The following is a 23830-nucleotide window of genomic DNA, read 5'->3' as shown; positions in this document are numbered from 1 at the left end:
CACCACATTACAAGGAGGACATAATTGCTCTGGGGAGATTACAGAGAGAATGCTGCCAGACCTTGAAAATTGTAGCTATGACGAAAGATTTTATAGGCTAGGGCTGTTTTCCTTAGAACAAAGGAGGCTAATGGATAACTCACTTGGTGTACAAAATTATGAGGGGCCTAGATAGGGTAGACAGTAAAGACTTAATTCCCCTAACTGAGGGGTCAATTACCAGGGGGCATAGATTTAAGGTTAGAGGGGTTAGAGGGGACATGAGGGAAAATTTTTTCATGCAGAGGGTGGTGGGCATCTGGAATTCACTGCCTAAATCGGTGGTTCAGGCTGAAACGCTCAACTCATTTAAAAGGTACTTGGATCTGCATCTTGAAGCGCTGTAACCTGCAAGGCTATGGACCAGGTGCTGGAAAGTGGGATTAAAATGAGCGGCTAGTTTCTTTTTCATCTTTTTCTGGCCGGCACAGATATGATGGACTGAATGGCCTCTTTCTGCGCCATGACTTTTCTACGGTTCTATGGATCATAATATTATGAATTCCACATTGAGTTTGAGTGTGATGCATTAAACTAGAATATTGAACTTAAATAAAACCAATTGAACAGGTATGGGGCAAGTTTGCTCAGGTAGATTAGAATAAAAGGCATGACAGTGAGTGAGTGATGGCACAGATTTTTAAAAATATTTGATAATTCTCAACAAATCTACATTTCATCGAGAAATAAAAACACCACGGGAAAAAAGACCCATCTGTGGCTAACTAAAGAGACAAAGGATATTATTAGCTTAAAAGCAGAGGCTTATAATATTGCCAAGAACAGTAATAAGCCTGACAACTGGTAGAGTTTTAGATACAAAGGATCTAAACATTGATAAGGTAAAAACAGAAAATTGGAGTAAACAATACAAGTATAAAAATAGATTGCAAAATGATGGTCCTTTAGAGGCTGAGACAGGATAAGTTATAATGGGGAACAAGGAACTGGCAACAATGTTAAACAAATATTGTATATCTGTCCTCAGAGTAGGACACAAAAATATCAGAAATAGTGGGGAACGAAGGGTCTAATGAAAGTGAGGAGCTTAGTAAATTAAAGAAAAAGTACTGGAGATTAATTCAATTGAAAGCCAACAAATCCTTCGACCTGACAACCTCGGGCTCTAAAAAGAGGTGGCTGGCGAGGCGGGGAATGCACTGCTTGTGATCTTCCCAAATCCCTAGATTCTGGAGTAGTTCCATTGGTTTGAAATAGTGGGAACGGGACAAGTAATGTTAAAAAGACAAGCCTTAAGGCTTTGTGCCTTAACACAAGGTGCATTCGCAATAAAGTGGATGAATTAGCCGCACAAGTAGATGTAAACAGGTATGATATAGTCAGGATTACGGAGACATGGCTACAGGGTGACCAGGGATGGAAACTCAACATCCAGGGATATTCAGTATTTAGGAAGGACAGACAAAAAGGAAAAGGCGGTGGAGTTGCATTGCTGGTTAAAGAGGAAGTTAACGCAATAGTGAGGAAAGATATTAGCTCTGACGATGTGGAATCTGTATGGGTAGAGCTAAGAAACACTAAGGGGCAAAAAATGTTAGTGGGGGTTGTATATAGACCCCCAAACTGTAGTGGCGATGTTGGGAATGGCATTAAACAGGAAATTAGAGACACATGCAATAAAGGAACATCTGTAATTATGGGTGACTTTAATCTGCTTATAGATTGGACAAATCAAATTAGTAACAAGACCGTGGAGGAGGAATTCCTGGAATGTATATGGGATGGTTTTCTGGACCAATATGTTGAGGAACCAACTAGAGAACAGGCCATCCTAGACTGGGTATTGTGTAATGGGAAAGGAATAATTGGCAATCTAGTTGTACGAGGCCCCTTGGAGATGAGCGACCATAATATGATAGAATTCCTCATCAAGATGGAGAGTGACGTAGTTGATTCTGAGACTAGGATCCTAAATCTTAATAAAGGAAACTACGGTGGTATGAGGCGTGAGTTGGCTATGATGGATTGGGAAACGTTACTTAAAAAGATGACGGTGGATAGGCAATGGCAAACATTCAAAGAGCGCATGGGTGAACTGCAACAATTCTTTATTCCTGTCTGGCGCAAAAGTAAAACAGGAAAGGTGGCCAAACCATGGCTTACAAGGAAAATTAGAGATAGTATTAGATCCAAGGAACAGGCATACAAACTGGCTAAAAAAAAACAACGGACCTGAGGATTGGGAACACTTTAGAATTCAGCAAAGGAGGGCCAAGGGATTGATCAACCAGGGGAAAATAGAGTACAAGAGTAAGCTTGCGGGGAACATAAAAACTGACTGTACTCTATAGGTATGTGAAGAGAAAAAGATTGGTGAAGACAATGGTAGATCCCTTAAAGTCAGAAACAGGGGAACTTATAATGGAGAACAAAGAAATGGCTGCCCAACTAAATGCATACTTTGGTTCTGTCTTCACAAAGGAAGACACAAATAACATACCAAAAATGTTGGGGAACGCAGGGTTTAGTGACAGCGAGGAACTGAAAGAAATCAGTATTAGTAGGGAACTTGATTGGATTGAAGGCCGATAAGTCCCCAGGGCCTGATAATCTACATCCCAGAGCACTTAAGGAAGTGGCCCTAGAAATAGTGGATGCGTTGGTGGTCATCTTCCAAGATTCTATAGACTCTGGAACAGTTCCTCTAGATTGGAGGGTAGTTAATGAAACCCCACTATTTAAAAAGGGAGGTAGAGAGAAAACAGGGAATTATAGACCAGTCAGCCTGACTTTGGCAGTGGGGAAAATTCTAGAGTCCATTATAAAAGATTTAATAGCTGAGCACTTGGAAAACAGTGGCAGAATCGGACAGAGTCAGCACGGATTTACAAAAGGGAAATCATGATTGACAAATTTACTGGAATTTTTTGAGAATGTAACTGGTAGAGTTGATGAGGGGAAGCCAGTGGATGTGGTTTATTTGGACTTTCAGAAGGCTTTCAACAAAGTCCCACATAAGAGATTAGCATGTAAAATTAAAGCATGTGGGATTAGGGGTAGTGTATTGAGATGGATAGAAAACTGGTTGGCAGACAGGAAACAAAGAATAAGAATAAACGGGTCTTTTTCCGAACGGCAGGCAGTGACTAGTGGAATACTGCAGGGATCGGTTCTTGGACCCCAGCTATTCACAATATATATTAATGATTTAGATGAGGGAACTAAATGTAATATCTCCAAATTTGCAGATGACACAAAGCTGGGTGGGAGGGTGAGCTGTGAGGAGGATGCAGAGATACTTCAGTGTGATTTGGACAAGCTGAGTGAGTGAGCAAATGCATAGCAGATGCAGTATAAAGTGGATAAATGTGAGGTTATCCACTTTAGTAGCAAAAACAGGAGGGCAGATTATTATCTGAATGGCTATAAATTGAGAGAGGGGAATGTACAAGACCTGGGTGTCCTTGTACACCAGTCGCTGAAGATAACCATGCACGTGCAGCAGGCGGTAAAGAAGGCAAATGGTATGTTGGCCTTCATAGCGAGAGGATTCGAGTACAGGAGCAGGGATGTCTTGCTGCAATTATACAGGGCCTTGGTGAGACCACAACTGGAATATTGTGTGCAGTTTTGGTCTCCTTATCTAAGGAAGGATGTTCTTGCTATAAAGGGAGTACAGCGAAGGTTTACCAGACTGATTCCTGGGATGGCAGGACTGACATGTAAGGAGAGATTGAGTCGGTTAGGATTATATTCGCTGGAGTTCAGAAGAATGAGGGGGATCTCATAGAAACCTATAAAATTCTAACAGGACTAGGCAGGGTAGATGCAGGAAAGATGTTCCCAATGGTGGGGGAGTCGAGAACCGGGGTCACAGTCTGAGGATACGGGGTAAACCATTTAGGACTGAGATAAGGAGAAATTTCTTCACCCAGAGAGTGGTGAGCCTGTGGGACTTGCTACCACAGAAAGTAGTTGAGGCCAAAACATAGTATGTTTTCAAGAAGGAGTTAGATATAGCTCTTGGGGCGAAAAGGATCAAAGGATATGGGGAGAAAGCGGGAGCAGGCTATTGAGTTGGATGATCAGCCATGATCATGATGAAAGGCAGAGCAGGCTCAAAGGGCCGAATGGCCTACTCCTGCTCCTTTATTCTATGTTTCTATGAAGCCCAGGGAGTGGAACTAGCTAAATTGCTCATGCAGAGAGTTGGAACAGCCTCAATGGGCCAAATGGCCTCCTTCTGTGCTGTAACCATTCTACGGCTCATTTTATAATCACAACCGAGGACAAAGACAAGTTGAAGAACTTCTATTAACTGGCGCCTTTGCCCTTCCTATTGTTGTAACTGTTGCTGTCTTCAAAATATTGGAAAAATCTCTCTCTCCTCTATGTATAATGTAGAGTGGTGGTATCAATTTAGAATTTTGCTTAATTCAACTGATCACCAGCTAGGCCTTGGGGCTTTCGTCGACTGAATGCTCTTTAATGTTTTTTGGATCTTGCATATTTTACCTCATACTTCACTGATTTGCACTGTAACAGTTATTTGAAAAAAAATGACAGTTTTCATTTTTTTTGTTATATAGAATTTTCAAATTGTCTATATACTGTGGAACAAATAAAATAAAATCTGTCCTTAAACAAGCACTGGTATCACTTTCTTTTGGGAGACAGTGAGCTGTACTGTGTGTTATTACAACATAATACATAACAGAATCACAGGACAACACATCACAAAAGGAAGTTATACGGTCCATTGTGAAAGAGCTATCCAATTACTCAATAACATCCCTGTTCTATCCCCATAGCCATGCAAAATTTTCCTCTTCATGTATGTATTCAATTCCCTTTTGAAATTATTGTTGAATCTGTTTCCATCACCCTTTCTGGCACAGCATTCCAGGTAATAACTCACTGTTTAATAAAAATTCTCATTATGCCTCCAGTTCTTCTGTGAATTACCTAAAAGCTGTGTCCTCTGGATAGCGATCCTTCTGCCACTGAAAAGATTTTCCTTATTTAACCTATCAGCACCATTCAAAATTTTGAACATCTCCATTAAATCACTCCTTAAACTCTCCAATTTTCCTAGTCTCTACATGTATCTAAGTCCCCCTCATAGCATTCTAATAAATCTCCTCTGCATATTCACCAAGGACTTAGCGTCCTTCCTAAAGGGTGGTGCCCAGAATTGTCCACAAAACTCCAGGTGTCTAACCAGTCGTTTATTAAGGTTCAGTATAACTTCCTTGCTTTTGTACTTTGTGTCTATTTCATGAAGCCAAGGATCAAATATATTTTTTCAACAGCTTTCTCAACTTGTCCTCCATCTTCAAAAATCCTGTGTACATACACCTGGGGTGTCTCTGCTCTGGTACCCCCTTAAAAATTATACTATTGTTTATATTGCCTACCCTCATTCTTCTTCCATCCCTTCACTGCCCTGTGGGACACCACTGTATACTTCCCTCCAGTCTGAAAAACAAGCTATCAACACTACTCTGCTTTCTGCCCCTTAGCTAATTTTGTGTCCACTCAGCCACTTTGCTAACTATTTTATTACATTCTACTTTATCAATCGCTTTTTGAACGTCCATATACAGAATACAGAAATCTCTTTGTTGCTCTATCAATGAAGTCAATCAACTTAGTCAAACACAATTTGCCCTTAATAAGTCCTTTCTGACTATCATTGATTAATCTATATTCTTCCAAATGACAATTTTGCCCTTGATTATTGTATAAAAATTTTCCACCATAGGGATTAGGCTGACTAGCCTGTGGTTAGCGGATTTACTCCTCACCTTTTTTTTGAACTGTGGTGTATTATTTACAATCATCTAGTCTGCTGGCATTGCTTCTATATCTACAGAGGATTGTTATCCTTTTCCGTCTCCCGCAGCAATATATGATGCGTCCCATGTGAACTTGGTGACTCTTCTACTTTGAGTGCTGCCAACCTTTTAAGTAGCTCCTTTTTATCTATTTTTATCCTACCAAATTGCTGTACTACCTCTGCTTTTACTGTGACATTGGCAACATCCTCTTCCTCAGTGACTGCAGATGCAAAGTTAATAGCTAGGTAACCAGGCAGGCATTTCTGTGACTGCAGACTCCAGGATGGTATGTTGTCTCCCTCTGGCCAGCGTCAAGCTGGACAGGTTACACCTCAACGGGGCCAAAGCTAATAACATGACACGGAGGTTTACGAGTGCTTTGAGGCAGGGTTTAAACCAGCTTGGCAGGGTGGTGGGAACCTCAGTGTAGATTCAGAAGGGAGAGAAGCAAAGCTGAAAATGAAAAGCTGAAAATTAATAAGTGAGTATGGAAGATCCAGGAATTAATGAAAAGATAGACAGCAAAGGAATGAATAATGGTATATACTTCAATGCAAGGAATCTAGTGAATAAAGCAGATAAGCTGAGGGCATAGATAGACATGTGCAGAATTATTACAACATATTCAGAAAAGCTTTTTAGCCAGAATGTAAAAAAACCAACAAAAGGATGGCAGTTTTGGACTTAGTTTTAGGGGATAAACCTGGGCAGGTGGAAGGGGTATCAGCTGGAGAGCATTTTAGTGGTAGTGATCATATTACAGTCAGATGTGGAAAAGGATAAAGACAGACTTTGAATAAAAATAGAAAATGCTAGCAATAGGTCAGGCAGTAGCTATGAAGAGAAAAACCAACATTTCAAGTCAATGACCTTTCATCATGGTTCTTCCACTGATACCCCTCCTACATTTTTTTATTTCAGATTTCCATCATTTGCAGCATTTGCTTTAGTCAAAGTTTTAAATTGGGGAAAGGCAAATTTTAACAAGCCGAGTTGTGATTTGGAAATAGTGGATGGGAAACAGCAATTGCAAGGTAAATTCATGGAGAGCAATGGGAGACATTCAAGGACAAAATTAAGAGGGTTCAGAACAAATATGTTCACACTAAGAAAAGGAGCAGAACACTACCACCAGGTGCCAAAGAGCATACAGAGAAGAATATGGCAAAAAAAAAGTGTTTGTCTGGTGCTAAGAGCTTAATACTGCAGAAAGCCTGGAGGAGCATAGAAAATGCAGGGGTGGAAATAAAAACGAAATTGGGAAAATAGAGGGCATGAAAGGAATTAGCAAGTAAAATCAAGAAAACCCAAATTTGTTTCATAAATGTTTCATGTTTTATAAATAGATAAAGAGCAAGATGATAACTAAAGAGCGAGTAGGGTCAATAGAGACCAAAAAGCGAACTTGAGTGTGAAGGCGCAAGATATGGTATGGTTCTTAACAAATAATTTGCACCCATTTTCTCTAAAGAGAGAGATAAAGCAGACATTGTAGTTAAGGAGGATGACTGTAAAATACTGGTCGCATAAACATGCTGAGGGAGGAAATAGTAAGGTGTTAAACATCCTGAAAAATGGATAAAACACTTGCCTGGAAGAAATGTATCTCAAGTTGCAAAGGGAAGCAAAAGGAGGAAATAACAGACGTTCTGATCATCATTTTCCAATCCTCTCTGGCTGCAGGTACGGCGCCAGAGGGCTGGAGGATTGCTAAAGTTATGCCATTTTTGAAAAAAGAGGGAGGAATAGCTAGGAATTATAGGCCAGTCATCCTGGTGGTGTAAAAAACATGCTGAGATGGTATAGATTGTAATTTAGAGAGGCACGGTTTAATAAAGGTCTTTCAGCGTGGATCAGTTAAGAGAAGGCTGTGTCTGACTAACTTGATCAAAATTTTTTAAGGAGTTAACAAGGAGCCAATGAAGGCAGTGAGTTTCACATAGTCTACATGAATTTTAGCAAGGCTGTTGACAAGGCCCCACATGTCAGAATGATCATTAAATTGAAAGCCCATGGGATCAAAGGTAAAGTGGCACATTGGATCCAAAACTGGCTCAATGCCCAGGAAGCAAAGGCTCACGTTTTTGTGACTGGAAGGCTGTATCCAGTGGGATTCCGTAGGGCTCAGTACTGGGTCCCTTGTTGTTTGTAGTACATGTCAATGATTTAGACTTAAATGTGTGACTAAGATGTTTGCAGTGATACGAAAATTGGCCATTGTGTTGGCAGTAAGGAAGAAAGTTATAGCATGCAGGAAGATGTTAATGAACTGTTCAGTTGGATAGTAGAGTGGCAAATGGAATTTGATCCTGAGATGCGTGGAAGACAATCAAGGTGAGTGATACACAATCAATGGAAGGATACTGAGAAGCAGAGGAACCTTGGAGTGTATGTTTACAGATTCCTGAAAGTAGCAGAACAAGTAGCTAAGTGTTTAAGAAGGCATACAGGAAATTTTTCTTTACTCTAGACTTCAACCAATAAAAAAACAGAACGGTTCTGTGAAAACTGTATAATAACACTAATCAGACAGCAGCTACAGTACAACATACAGTTCTGGTCACCACATGAAACAAAGGATGCGATCACATTAGAGAGGATACAGAAGAGATTTACGAGAATGTTGCGAAGAATGGAGAATTCTTGCTATGAGACAAGAGTAAATAGGCTGTGCTTTTTTTTGGAACTGAGGCAGCTAATGGGAGATTTAATTGAGGTGGATAAATCATGATGGACCTAGACAGAGTGGATTTGGAGGGCCTATTTCCATAAGAGAGGTCCATAACCAGAGGGTATAGGTTTAAAGTGATTGATGGAAAGATTAGAGGGGAGTTGAGGAAGTATTTTTTCACCCAGAGGGTAAGTCTGTAACTTACTTCCTGGAAGAGTGTTAGAGGCAGAAACCCTCGATGCTTTTTAAAAATGTTTGGATATTTGCTTGACTTGTAGCCTTGAAGGCACCTCAAGAGCTAGAAGTTTGGATTAGACTGGATAACACTTTTTCGCCTGGCATAGATGCAATGGACCAAATGGTCTCCTTCGGTGCTATAAATCTTATGTCTCTTAGCTACTCATTTAATACCCCTGCCATGCAATGGCACTTTTTTTAGCTACAAAGAAATAATTCCAGCAAATTTATTTTATGCATTATTACACATTAAAATGCTTGAAAATATGGCTACAAAAGATTACTAACCCAGATAAGTGAAAAGAGGCTGAAATTTCACACATGCACATGTACACAGTGATACAAACAGCTGAAATGGCAGATTCATTGGGTTAATCTGTCATGGTTTAGTAATCATGAAATGCATTTTACAAGTTTCAAAATGAAAACCTAGTGTTCTTAATGGTATCAATCTATACATTAATTTCCAATAGTTACTGCTTACTTTACTTATCTTTTCTTCTTCATATACTGTTTCCTCACCTGCACTGTAGAAGAGGTCAGGTCTTTCAAGAATGTCTCCTTCATGGATATATGTCTCTATCCCATCATCACCATATATGCAGGGCTCACTTTCATCCATCTGGCGGTTCTCCACCATTTCCAGCCATTGAGAGTTGTGCCAGCGAAACTTCTCACTTTGAATTTTTTTGGCCCACTCTTCATCATATTCCTGTCAAAATATAAACATGTTATGTTATCTGAGTGATGAGGTAGGAATCCTCAGACATATGTATGGACATGCCACATCCTGGAAAGGGAGGAGGGTTAATTCCACAGACTGTCTATGTAAACATAAACACCACTTAACCTCATGAACCTGTCAGGAATGCAAGGAGCTCGTTTATCTTTAGGTATTCAAAAATATTGTTTCATTTGGCAGAATTAATGGTTAGGGCTTGCTTTGCTCAAAAAGGGTAATATGGATCTCTGTCCTTTCTGGTTTAATTTTGACAAACATCATCAAACGAAGGGAGTTTGAAAATTAGTGGTCCAAAGGAGTCATTACCTTTCGCTTTTTTAAATACAAGTTATCTTTCTCCCACTTTTCATTGTTCAGCTCTATTAGCCATGCCACTATACTATAAACTGACTGATTATGAAACACGAGGTTTAAAATATCTAGAAGTTTAATGTTATTTATCAAAAACAATGCAAAAAATTTACATTGCACACTTAAAATCCGTAATTTAGGAAATACAGGCATCACTTACCGCAATAAGTAATTTCTACCTTTGCAAACTGAATGTAGTTACCAGCAAAGCACAACTGCATCAACTAATTTTAGCTGTTTAATTTAAGATTCTTCCCTCTAATACTGTCAAATAGATCAAAGAAACTAAATTTTAGAACTTGAACAAAGCCAATTAAAAGTGCACCAGAAAATATGTTCTCACAAACAACCTACATTAATATAAAACCTTTAACACAGAAAAAGGTCCCCAGGGTGCTTCATCCAAGTGTGACAAAAAATGAACATTGACTGACCAAAGGTTTGGTCAAAGATTTGGGTTTTAAGGTGCTTCTTAAAGGAGAGAGAGGTTTAGAGTGGACAGCTGGAGGCACAGCTGCCAATAGTGAGGCGAAGAAAGTAATGAATGCACAAGTAGTCAGAATTTGAGGAACACAAGAGTTCTTGGATGGCTGTAGGTCCAGAGAAAGTTACAGAAAGGGGTGAGGATTGGAACATACTGAGTTCTATAGATGCAAAATCAATAGAGATGTTTAAAAGAGAGTAAAGGTATCAAGTTTATGGGGGAAAAATCAGGAACCCAGTTTTTAAAAAGTAATAGCTACCATAGTTAACACTGCAGTGAACAGGTAAAGCTCAGCATGGAGCAATTCCTATTTTAACAGAAAAAGCTAGCAAAACACCCTAAGCCATTCTATGCCTTAGATATAAATACAATACTAATACATCTGTTTTGAATCCATAGATCAGAAAAACTGTCATTAATTTCTGTACTAGCATTTAATTGCATAGCATGCAGTGTCATATATTGCATGAAAATGTATCTTCAAACTGTTAAAGAGGCAGGGGTCAATCTGATTGTCTAAGTTGTTTGACCTGACTTCCCCACATTTTCTTTTTAAATTCTTCACCTTCCGTGGAGAAACTCTTCAATTTTTTCCTTTGGATTCAGTCCCCCTTTTCCCTGGAGAAATATCAAAATGAGGACTAATTCGTTTCTTTTGCCAAAATCTTTTTAGAAGTATTTTGGAAATTAAATAATAGAAAAGGGCATACAAGAACAAAAAAAGAAAATAACAGAGTTAGTGTCCCTTACATCAAGGCAATCTGATGGGGTGGCTCCAAGCTTCTTTATGGCCAGAGTCTGTATGCTATTTTGAAAGGTAGTGGTGAAGTAGCACTTTGTGTAGCCTGTTTAAAGCCTCATTAGGCTACAGGGGGCACACACCTTGTAAAGGAACATTCCTGGCAGCCGTTTGGGGCTTTAAATACCTAAAATACAATCTGATTTCCATCAAAGGAGTCGAGACTCACAACTGAAATATACTTTGACTTCGAATGAGCAGATGTTGGCCATAGATTGCCAACCTGACAGCGGCCACAATCCATCCCTGAAGGAAGGAAGCACCATGACCACATGCAACATTAAAAATGGTCACAAATCTTGCAATAAAGTATGTAGAATTAAAGATCACATTATGCAATTAAATGTTTTTAAGATAGCAAGCCTGATGAAAGACTTCCATAGTGTGGAGTGAGGAGAAGAAATGAATATAGTATATTTCACTTATATTATAAAAGGAGAATTATTCAGTAGCAAATGAGATATCACAAGTGAAGTTGAAGCAACATTTTAACAGATGCTGTTAACACATTCTTGCACATTATCAGAGAATAGACATTTAGGAATCTGTTTGCAGTTAAACAGAAATCATCACTCATCAGTACAATTAAGGTAAATCATAAATGAAACAAGAGGCATGCACTAAAACTTTACCACATCTGTTATAATTGCAAACTTTCTATATATGTTTCGTCTGTTTCCTCTCTTCAACACCTCAGTGTTCATGTCACTCGTTTGAACCATATCTATCTGATTAACAATCTTGTAGGACAAACAAACTACTCCCTTCTGCCTCTCCTCCATATCTACTGATGAAAAACAGGTCTTCTTTCACTTTCGTACATCTGGAGTTTGATACGCTCGAGGTAAGGAGAATTACATTCCCACAGCAACAAAAACACTGTAGTATATACACTTAACCCCAATTCAATTTTAGCAACTGATAAAATTATATATAATCACAATTCAAACATGTAACCTCATTAATGTTTGGCAACACATACATATCAAAAGGACAAATGTGTGTAAAATATGCATGGCCATAAAGATTGCTGGATAAACAATAAGCAGCAGTGAAAGAAGCCAGAGAATGAGCTGAATCAGGAATTTAGTTGCACTCACTCAATCAAACATGAAACAAGATCTTTCCTTTGTAATGAATATGTTTAATAAAAAACTACAAATACAGATACAAAATATAATTAAAAGGGAAAGAAAAATTAAGGGGAATTTTTTGTTCAAAAAGTTCTACATAATTTTGAAAGTTCAGTAAAAATGTCAATTTAATTGTCAGAATGGACATTTTAAAATAGGTCTCCCCCTCGCCACAATGTTTCAAAATGAGCACCACCGAGCAGCGCCATAGGCAACAGCAAAAGCCATGACTTTAAAAAGCTGGAGAGCAATGGAACCCTGGGAACAATACTGCTAACTGGGAATGCCCATTCACCAACCAATAATGTGGTTTCTTTGTAATCAGACAGCCCCAGAGGGTTTCTCAGGTCAGTCTGAAGTTGTGGCTCTTCTATTTCCAATGAAGTCACTTGTGGATGCATGGAACACACCCCATTAATCGAGGATTTGAACACAGAGAACCTATTCCAGGTTGCTGCCAAGAAAATTTATGTTCCTCTTAATATCTGGAAAAAAACTCTCCGATGTATATATTACTTTCTTCCATGTCAGGGGTGTATGCTGACAAAAACTTCTCCCCTAGCCTTTTCTACCCATGCAAGTGTTTAGTTACATCTCCAATTTATTATTACATTACACAATCCAAATTAATGAACTAGATGAGGGGACCAAGTGTAATGAATCCAAGTTTGCCGAATACACAAAAGTAGGTGGCAAAGTAAGCTGTGAGGATACAGCCCGCAAAAGGATATAAAAAACTTAAAAGTGAGTGGGCAACAATGTGGCAGATGGAATATAATGTGTGGAAATGGGAGATTATTCACTTTGGTAGGAAGAATAGAAAAAAACAGAAGACTTTATAAATGGTGAGAAACTATTAAATGTTGGTGTTCAGAGGGATTTGGGTGTCCTTGTACAATAAATACAAAGTTAACACAAAAGTAAAATACAGCAGATGCTGGAAATCTGAAATTTAAAAAAATGCTGTGAATGTTCAGCAGGTTAGGCAGCAACTATGGAGAGAAATGGAGTTCATATTTCAAGCTGATGACCTTTCATGAGAACAAAGTTCTGAACAGAAAGTTAACATGCAGGTACAGCAAACATTTAGGAAGACAAATTATATGTTGGCCTCCAATGTAAGAAGGTTGGAATACAAGGGTAAAGAAGTCTTGCTGGAATTGCACAGGGCTTTGGTAAGACCACACCAGTAATGCTGTGTAGTTTTGGTCTACATATCTAAAGAAGCATGTATTTGCCTGAAAGGGGATGCAACAAAGGCTCACTAAATCTGATTCCTGGAATGACAGTGTAGATTAATGAGCAGAGATTGAGTAAAATTGATCTATATTCTTCTAAATTCCAGACAGCAAGAAGTGATCTCAGTGCAAGATAAAAGATTCTGAAGGGGCTTGAAAGGGTGTTTGCTAAGAGGCTGTTTCCCCTGACTGGAATGTCTAGAACCAGGAAACATCAGCGGATAAAGCATTGATTATTGACGACTGAGATGAGGAGAAATTATTTCACTCAGGGCTGTGAATTATTGGAATCCTCTACCCCAGAGGGTTTAGTTACTGAGTAGGTTCAAGGCTGAGATCAATAGATTTTTGGACAATAAGAGGTAACAAGTGATATGGGATCAGGCAGGAAAGTAGGTTTTAGGTTAACGATCAGCCACGATCTTATTAAATGGCTGAATGATTTCAAGGGGCTATGTGGCCTACCCTTACTGTTATTGCTTATGTTTCTTATTAGGTTATTAAGCATTTTAGCCACTATTGGAGAATATTTCATTATTGATGATTGCCTTGTCTCTGGATAGTTAGTATTAATGCCATGAACTCATTAGGCGCACAATTGGCATAAGAGCTTGAATCTTGTAACTAACAAAATATATCAAAGATTTTCACATCCAAAACCTGCTGTTCCTTACCTACCTAATATTGTTATTTTAAAGAATAAAGCGGGAAACATTGGTGTTGACTGGAACTGTTAGTAACTTCTCAAAGTTAATAAGTCAATCACAAACTCCTACAATAACAAAATTATTTTCTCAGCAAATTTCCCTCAAGCAAGGTCAATATAAATCTAACTTGGAAAAGACTGATAATGGGAATCAAGTGAGTGAGTCTAAAGCTGGAATTTTCAGCTAGTTGTCCTATTGACTGAATATTGCCAACTGAAATTTACATTGAGAAGAAAACAAAGGTGAAATAAATGGTCCAAAATAAGATGTATTCATACATGGTATTAATTTAAGTGAACAGAATTTGAAAACCAGAAAAAAAAAACAAAACCAGATCTTGGCTACAAATGTTTATAGCTATGTTAAAACAAAAACTGAGAAATTGTTTCATTCTTAGTAAGCCTTCGCTTGCTCCTAACCTATTAATTCCCATTGATTACACATTAGTCTATCCAAAGCTATTATTACAAACAGCGTTACAATGTACTTCACAACTGCTATCCATTTTATCAAGTTGACAAGCTTACCAACACTAAAAACTTATACCTTCTATATAGTTTCAGAGTTGAAGGTTGAAGAGCACAAACGGATCTATTTTCCCAGTCAAGAGTTATGGGGAGCAGGCGGGAAAGTGGAGTTGAGGCCAAGATCATTCAATAAGGTCATCTTATTGAATGGCAAGGCAGGCTCAAGTGGTCATATAGACCACTCCTGCTCCTATTTCTTATGTTCTAATGTTACATGAGAGGACAAGCACTGAACAAATGTAAAGAGTGCTCATCAACACTGTTCCTTCGTATATTCAATTTTATATGAGAGGTATTATGCTAATAATTTGAAACAAAAGCAGAAATTGTCATGTACAGCAGAGTCATTATCACCTGTAAAGAGAAAAGACAGGTTATAATTTTGGATGTAGAGCCCTGGCCAGAATTTATTTGCCTGACGTAAGCCTTTTACCCAAAATACTGAATTCCTTTTTCTGTTTAGAGATACTGATGGGCTTAATTTCCAAATTTGTAGATGAACAGTTTTGTTAGCAATACTACTGAACTTCAACTTCAATGTTTGATACAAAAGAAAATCAAAACTTAGTGTTCAGTTAGTACATCTCTTAATCTTCACATCTGAAGCTGCGTGTGGTAAACAAATCTCAAATGAAAATATAAGAAATTATGTCACTTACAAATGATCTAAAAGCCTGGCAAGTTATTCAGGATTTGGGGTGAAACAGGACATTCCTACCAAGGTATTAATCAAATGTATTTTAAGTAGACAAAACGCCAACAAAAATATACAAATTCCAGCATTTACTTGAGGAAGGGGCCACAATGTTAACTGGTCTATATCAATGACAAGGTAAAATATATTATACAGCATTGCTGACCAAAACAAATACAAATATTAATCTGTAATAAAGGTCAATTAAGGATTTTTGATTTAATAATAATGTGGTCTTTCCTTTTATGGCCTTCTCCTCTAGAGCACCAGATTAACTTTGCTTTAGGTTTGTTTCCATTTATTTTAATGGCATAATTACAAAGATATTCTGGCAACACTTCTACAGATTGTCAAGAAAGAACCAATAGCATCCATTCTTCCCCGTTCTCCAGAAGATAAACACTATTGCTGGGTACAGCTCCAAGAGTGCTCACAGCTCTCTGGTATGTTGACCAAGTTAGCATTCTTCAAGTAAGCCTTTGCAACCCGTCAAGGCTTAATATTCAAACCTAGGTGTGGGGAGGTGGTATGGGGATGATCGTAAGTACAGTAAACCTGCACTGTCCTCACCCAACATAGAGATGCACTATTTATAGATGCAAAATCAGAATTAGGATCAGGAACTCTGGAAGACTTTTAATCTCAATAGCCTTGAAAGGCTGTAGTCAACTGTATTTCACCTTCAGTTGCAGCAAAGGCAGTTAACTCAGACCAGGGAGTAACCTTATGAGATCTTCCTGGTTGCAAGGCTAAATACTACACTGTGCAGTGCATTTATCCACTCAGACATTTAGAGAAAAACATTATCCGCATAATGTATTTCTAGAAATTGTGTAATGTAGAAGAAAGTAAGCAACAAAAAAATCCGGTGCACTTTATTAATGTGAATGATTTAAGCATAAGGTTATTTTTGACCAGGTAAGGAATCCATTTTTAAAAACATACTAAACTTTATGTTACTTACAGAATTAACCCTGTCCTATCCAAAAATAAAATTCCCATTATTTTTATTGGATATCCACAGCTAACTTTGGTACAGAAATTAGGCCAAATGCATTAAGTTCACTTGTCTACAATCAATCCTCAATGCCAATCCTACAACACTGCTAATTTACATTAATATGGCACTTTTAATATTGTAAAGTATCCAAGGTGCTCCATAAGATTATCAAAAGAAATTTGACATTGAGCAGCAGGAGGAGATATTAGGTCAAATAACCAAAAGCTTGGTTGGAGGCAGGTTTTAAGGAGGGCTTAAAGGAGCAGAGAGGAGAAAAGTTGAGGGCAGGAATTCCAAAGCTTTGAGCATAAGCAGCTAAAGGTGTGACCACCAACGATGGAGTGATTAAAATGAGGAACGCATAAGAGGCTAGAATTGGAGAAACGCAGACATCTCATGTGGGTTGTGGGAGGTTACAGAGATAAGGAGGGATGACACCATGATGGCAGGGTGAGGAGCTGGGAGTTGAAGAGAATTTTAAAACTGAAGTGTTTCCAGATGTAGGTCAGTGACCAAAGGGATGATGGGTGAATAGGACTTTGTGCAAGTTATGACACAGACAGCAGGGTTTTGGATGAGCCCTCACTTATTTAGGGTGGAAGATGGGAGACCAGCCAAGAGAGCATTAAAAAGAAAAGAAAGACCTGCATACAGCACTTTTCATGACACCAGACATTTCAAAGCGCTTACAGCCAATTAAGTACTTCTGAGATGTAGTCGATGTTGTAATGTAGGAAACACAGCAATCAACATGCGCATTGCTCCCACAAACAGCAATGTGATAAACACCAGATCATATGTTTTTTTGTGATGTTGACTAAGGGCCAAATATTGGCCAGGAAACAGGAATAACTGTCCTGTGCTTCATCTAAATAGTGCCATGGGATCTTTCACAGTCACCCGAACAGGCAGATGGGGCCCTGGCTTAACGTCTCATCTGAAAGATGGCAACAGTGCAGCGCTCTCTCAGTACTGCACTGGAATGTCAAACATGATATTTTGTACTCAAGCCCTGGAGTGGGACTTGAACCCAGAACCTTGCGACTCAGAGGAGAGTGTGCTACCAAGAGAGCCACGGCTGACACACAACTGAAATAGTTAAGTCTAGAGGTGACAAAAGCACGGATGAGGACTCAGGGGAGATGCACTCAGGCAGGGGTGGATTTGGCTAGTGTTACGGAGTTGGAAGTAGGCTGTCTTGGTGATGGAACGGCTGTGTGGTCGAAGCCCATCTCAGTGTTTATTATGACAGCAAAGCTGCAAGCTTTCTGGTACAGTCTTAGACAACTGCCATGGAAAAGGATGAGGTAGGTATCTAGGGAACCGAGCTGAGGTAGGGACCAACGACAAGAGTTTGAGGAAATTGCTGCTCATCCAGTACCAGATGTCAAGCAGTGTGACAAATCAAAAGGAAATTGGATGGACACTTGAAGGAAATAAACTTGCAGGGCTATGGGATTAGAGCAGGCGAAGGAGACTGACTGGATTACTCTATGGAGAACAGGCATGGGTCGAATGGCCGTCTCTTGTGTCGTAAATGACTCTATGACTCTCGATCATATACATCACAATCTATTTTTTTTCCCATTTTACACATCTCCCCTACTTCTTCAATTGCTTCCCATTTGATATGGGCCAAAAAGAAAAGTTGTAAGATAAACGCAGACTCAACATTTTTTCCTTACCGCAATAATGTCCAATGTATTGTCGCACACTTTCCGTATCTCTGCATTTTTATCATGCATCAGGTCAATCAAGTATGCTGGAGCCTCTATGAACAGCGCATTAAGGAAAAGCAACATTCCAGTCAAGTATGCTATATTATTGCAAAGGGCCTTTGGAAGCAAGAAGTATTGTGTTTCAGGCTGCACATTAACAACAACTTCTTTTTATATAGCACCTTTAAAGTAATGTCACACAGCACTTGACAGACACATAAAACAAAATATGACACTGAACCACAGAGGAAATTCCAGTTTCAGGCACAGCTGACAATAGCTGAGCAATTAAAATCAGCAATGCTCATGAGGCCAGAATTAGAGGAGTGCAGAATCTCGGAGGGTTGTGGGGGTGGAGAAAATTAGGGATAGCGAGGAGCAGGACCCTAGACAGATTTGAAAACGTAGAGGAGAATTTTAAAATCAAGGCATTGCTTAACCAGGTGCCGGTCAAGGTCAATGAGCCCAGGGGTGATGGCTGAAAGGGATTTGATGCATGTTAAAACAAGGGCTGCAAAGTTTTGGATGCCCTCAAGTTTACAGGTGGTAGAATATAGGAGGCCAGCCAGGAGTGCATTCGAATAGTCAAATCTAGAGGTAACAAAGGCATGAATGAGGGTTTCAACAGCAGATGCACTAAGGCAGGGCAGAGTTGGACGATGTTATGGAGGTGGAAATTGACAGTCTTATTGATGGCACGCATGTGGTTGAGAGCTCATTTCAGTATCAAATATGACACCAAGATTGTGAACAGTCTGATTCAGCCCAAGCAGCTGCCAGGGTGAGGGATGGAATCCATGGTTAGGGAGTGCAGATTATATCTGGGACTGAAGACAACAGCTTTGGTTTTACCAGTATTTTCCCAAAATTTAATTGGAAGAAATTTCTGATCGTCCAGTGCTAGATGCTAGACAAGCAGACTGGCAATTTAGACAGTGAAGGGGTGAGGAGAGGTGGAGGTGAGATAGAGCTGACTGTTGTTTACGTGTTTTTGGAAGATTTCGCTGAGGATCAGCATGTACATGAGAAATAGGAACCAATGATAGATCCCTGGGGGACACCAGTGGTAAAGGTGCAAGAGCAGGAAGAGAAGACATTGCAAGTGATTCTGCAGCTATGATTACATAGATAAGAATGAAAACAGATAAATGCAGTCCCACTCAGTTGGACCATGTTGGAGAGGCTTTGGAGATGGATGGTGCAATCAGTAATGTCAAAGGCTGCAGACAGGTGAAGAAGGACAAATAAGGAATAAATTCCCTTTGTCACAGTCACAAAGGATGTCATTTTTGACTGATAAAAGGCAATTTTTGATGGTGGCAGGAGCAAAAACTCCATTGGAGGGATTCAAACCTGGGAGTTCTGGGAAAGATGGGCATGAATTTGGGTGGAGTGAATTTCGTAAGCCTAGGACAGATTTGCACTGACCTATTTATGGAACTACTTAGCTGTTTATAGCATACTGAGATTGGTGTTTATCATATTGGTAACCCTCTTAATGACTTCAGTAGATTGGTATCTCATTCTGAAGTGTGGCTGTTGTGTTTCTGCAATCTGCAATGAACCGGGATTGGTCTCCTGGTTTGACTGTGATCAAGGAATGATTGGGCCATCAGATTAAAGAATCCAGAGTTTACAATTTTACAGCTGATGGCCCACAGCAGCTCATAGATGCCCTCTTTCAGGATGTTGGGTCTGTCCTTATGTTGTTTTACTTAACACCACCTTGTCTATTCATATAGTTGAAAGTTATTATTATCCATCACAGACCAAATATGCCTTTCAAGTTGTTTGAAATTAGGTTTCATTAGGGTTTATTAGGGTTTACTCTAAAAAGTCAATATTATGTATGCTCTCTATCATAATCTTGATTTCAAAGCTTGGATCCAAATGGGACTAGATGTCATAACAATCCAAGGGGACTGTGAGGTTTAGTGGCAATCTAATCATTTCATTTACCAAATCTTCACAAAACCCACCTGTCCCCTGTTTTAAAGATTCTAAAGAATACATCACATTAAAATCCAAGCTGCCAATATTAATATCCACAGTATAAATCAAGACTAAATAACAAACAGCTCATTTTTAAAAATTACAAAGTAAATCTCTAGCATTCTTAGGCACAAAAGGTGTCGAAGTAGATAAAATGAATGGAACAGAACTACTCAATTCATCACCACTCATCATCTTCAATGACTTTAACACACTTTTCAGTGAGTTAAATTGCCAAAATGCATTATAAAGTACATAATGAACAATTTCATAAAATAATCATTTTCAGTCGCTCTGTAAATGTAGGATTTGGCCTGTGCATTAATTAACTCCATATGCAGCCTGTACATCGTAATTATATATTCATCTGTAAGAAATTAACTTTAAAATATATGCTATTAACTTTTACAGATTTTTGTCTTTAAACATTAACAGGACACTGAAATCAAGTGAAGTTTTTGATCCCTGTTGACCTAAAATGCCAATATACTGTACAGTATTTGAACAAGTTTAATTTTTCAGCCTTGTGATCTTCTCTTTTGAATCAAGTTGACCTAAGAACTAAACAGAAAGGGGAAAAAGAAATGTTATTCAGAAAGGATACGTGTTTCCTTTATAATCACATCTCTGGTAGCCTGGTGGAAAACCATTTGGTAAAAGACATATACAATCTGGCAGACAAATTCATCATCCTCTTGTTTGGCTGCGGAAAAGAGCAGAAACATACAATGAAAGGAGATTCCAACTACAACTTACATTTGTATAGCGCCTTTAATGTGTCGAATGCCCACGACGCTTAACAAGAGTGTTACCAATACAAATGTTGACATCGTGCCAAAGTAGAAGATTATCTGAACAGATGACCAAAGGTTTGTTCAATGAGGTATGTTTTAAGGAGCATCTTAAAGGAGGAAGAGAGATGGGGAGGTTGAGAAAGGGAATTCCAGAGCTTAGGACCATTGCATGCGAAAGCACGACCACCAGTGGAGGAGCGATTAAAATCGTGAATGCACAAGAAGCCAAAATTATTATGCTTCAAAGGCTCATAGGGTAAGAACAGGTTTCAAAATATGGCAGGGTGAGGCCAAGGAGGAATTTGAAAAAAACAGATGAGAGTTTTAAAGTTGTGGCATTGTCAGACCAGAAGCCTGTGTAGGATGGCAAACATAGGGATGCTGGGTGAACTTTGAGAGAGTTAAAATACAACAGCAGAGTTTTGGATGAGCACAATTTTATCTAAGGTGGAAGACGAGAGGCTGGCCAGGAGAGCACTGGAATAGTCAGGTGGAGAGATAATGAAGGGGTGGATTTGTTTACAGCAGCAGATGAGATGAGATACGGGCAGAATCAGGTGAAGTTATAGAGGTGCAAGTTGGCAGTCTTAGTGATGGACTGTGCGGTCAGAAGTTCATCTTGTGGTCAAAGACAAGGATGACCTGGCTAAGGCTCAGACAAGTATCAACAAGCGGGACAAACGGGTGGCCAGGGAACGGATTAAGTGGCAGGGATCAAAGACAATGGGCGGAATTTTGTGCCCATTGATGTCAGGCGTCATGGCGGGCATGATCAGACAATATGGCAGGAAGGTCAAAAATTGGTGTCACAACATCATGAAACCAGTTTGAAAACGTCCGCTCCACCCGTCAAGGGCAGGCCATATTTCCCACCACCGACATCAGGAACATAATTTTAATACATCTGCATATCATTATAAGCCCTACACGTTAATCAGCCCCCACGCTGGGTCATCCGGGCACGTTCCACAACAGCATTTATGAGGCGTGCACCTGGCGAGCTGCACTTTGAGAGGAATTCGGAGGTGAGGTCGCACAGCGCTTGCAAGGGTCGCCCATTTGACTTCAAGGTTGAGGCGTCATGCGTTCAGGCAAGGCCACAGGCAAGTCGCTTTTTCCCTGTTGGCTAACAGTACCAGGGCAAGAGCTGCACTGCGATTGGGGCAAAGGCAAGGGCTGCCCTGCATCTGAGACGAGTTGGGGAGGGCAAAGCAGCCTGGTCTGATGGTAGTGCACAAGCACATGCAGGCAGGGGGTGGGGGAGGAGGAGGGCTGGGAGGAGGGAAGCAGCAACGCATTAGGGACATCTTGTATAAAGTGACCATTCCTCCGCAGCTGAGACAATTCAGGCGCAGCCACATTGACATGCTTGGAGTTGGGCCCCTAGCTTAACTGCCCACTCAAGCAATGCAGCAGAGGCACGGAAGTGCCATCAATTCTCCAGAGCTTTTCACCCCTCAGGCACAGACTGCAAATTAATGAAAATTTTAATGGGCTGTAGAACAATTGGACGACTGGACATGTTGTACAATCTCCTTGCTAAATCTGGCCATGGAGCAGTCACTGGTGGAGGTGTTCACAGCCCCTTGCAATTTCATCATTCAGGTTTGGACCAGTCTCCCCCAGGGTTCAAGCTAAAAGTGCAGCCTTGCAGTGCGGCTTAGGAGAATGCCTGTGCCTGAGCTGAGAGCATAGCATGCAGTCCAGTGGGCGAAGCTGCTGCCAATCGGTCAGGTGGAGTGGGGCGGAGGTGGGTGGGGTTTTGGGCAGCCATGCAGCGCATTAAACTCTGGCCATCCAACTGGTGGCCAACACTCTCTGTGATGCATTAAGGGGCTTTCAGACTTACACAGGAGAGGTTCTTAGTACACTCATGCTAACCCACGCATCTATCTCTTTCATCCTACAGGAGTACATCATCAGGAGCATGGAGTCTGGTGACCTAGCTGTATACCTCATAGCTTACAGGGAGCGGAGATGAAGGTGAAGAGAGCAACAGAGGTGCCTAGCTGGATTGAGGGAGGAGCAACACCCTCAAGAAGAAGGGGCAGCTGGGGCTCCTGCGCCTCGCTAGACCCAGGCTCTATAGATGGCACTTGTCATTCCTGCAGATGATAGAGAACCAGTGTCGCCAATGACTGCGCATGTCCAGGGAACTGGTCGATCACATCTGCCACCTACTGCAGGATTTGGCGCCACGGGGACATGGAGAGCATCCGCTGCCAGTGGAAGTGAAAGTGTCCGAGGCGCTCACTTTTTACACCAGCAGCTCCTTTCAAGGCTCCACAGGTGACCTCTGTGGGATATTGCATGCTTCCAAGCACAAATGCATCCATGAAGTCACGGACGCCATCTTCGCGAAGGCACACAACTTTGCGCATTTCGCCCAGGATCAGGGATTTGCCCAGATCTCAGGTTTCCCACAGGTGCAGGATGCCATCGACTGCACTCAGTTCTCCGTGGCAACAAGCGGTCAACCACATCAACTGCAAGGGCTTCCACTCGCTGAATGTTCAGCTGGTGTGCGACCACCGCATTCTACAGGTCTGCATATGGTTCCCAGGGAATTTCTACGACTTATACATTCTCAATAGGTGTGAGATGCCTGACATCTTCCAGGGTCCAGAAAGGCTGCAGGGTTGGCTCCTCGGGGATAAAGGCTACCTGCAGACGACGTGGCTGATGACGTCCGTCTGGCAGCCTCAGAGTGCAACAGAGGGAAAGCACAAAAAGGCTCGTGCTGCAATTTGGACTTTGGTGGAGCAAACCATAGGAATGTTGAAAATGAGGTTCCAGTGCCTGGACTGGTCTGGTGGAGCCCTGCAATATAGTCCACAGAGGGTGTCTCACATCGTCATCACCTGCTGTATGCTTCACAACCTGATGCTGCAACGGGGAGAGGA

The 23830-nt window shown here is 40.4% G+C and overlaps 1 protein-coding gene across 1 annotated transcript in view; it reads right to left on the bottom strand.

Annotated features, from left to right (window-relative positions):
• The window catches only part of kifap3a (kinesin-associated protein 3a), a 229571-nt gene that overhangs the window by 58091 nt on the left and 147650 nt on the right, over positions 1-23830 (bottom strand). Inside the window, exons 16-18 of the mRNA XM_078561360.1 lie at positions 20738-20836; positions 18109-18194; positions 9271-9460 (exon numbers count right to left, since the gene is read on the bottom strand). Coding sequence (XP_078417486.1) covers positions 9271-9460; positions 18109-18194; positions 20738-20836 — 375 coding nt within the window. The remainder of the gene's footprint in view (positions 1-9270; positions 9461-18108; positions 18195-20737; positions 20837-23830) is intronic.

Source organism: Cetorhinus maximus, chromosome 17, assembly GCF_964194155.1.
Source record: "Cetorhinus maximus chromosome 17, sCetMax3.hap1.1, whole genome shotgun sequence".
Classification (NCBI taxonomy): domain Eukaryota; kingdom Metazoa; phylum Chordata; class Chondrichthyes; order Lamniformes; family Cetorhinidae; genus Cetorhinus; species Cetorhinus maximus.
The sequence above is the reverse complement of the archived record's forward strand: the minus strand, read 5'-3'. Positions and strand labels throughout refer to the sequence as shown.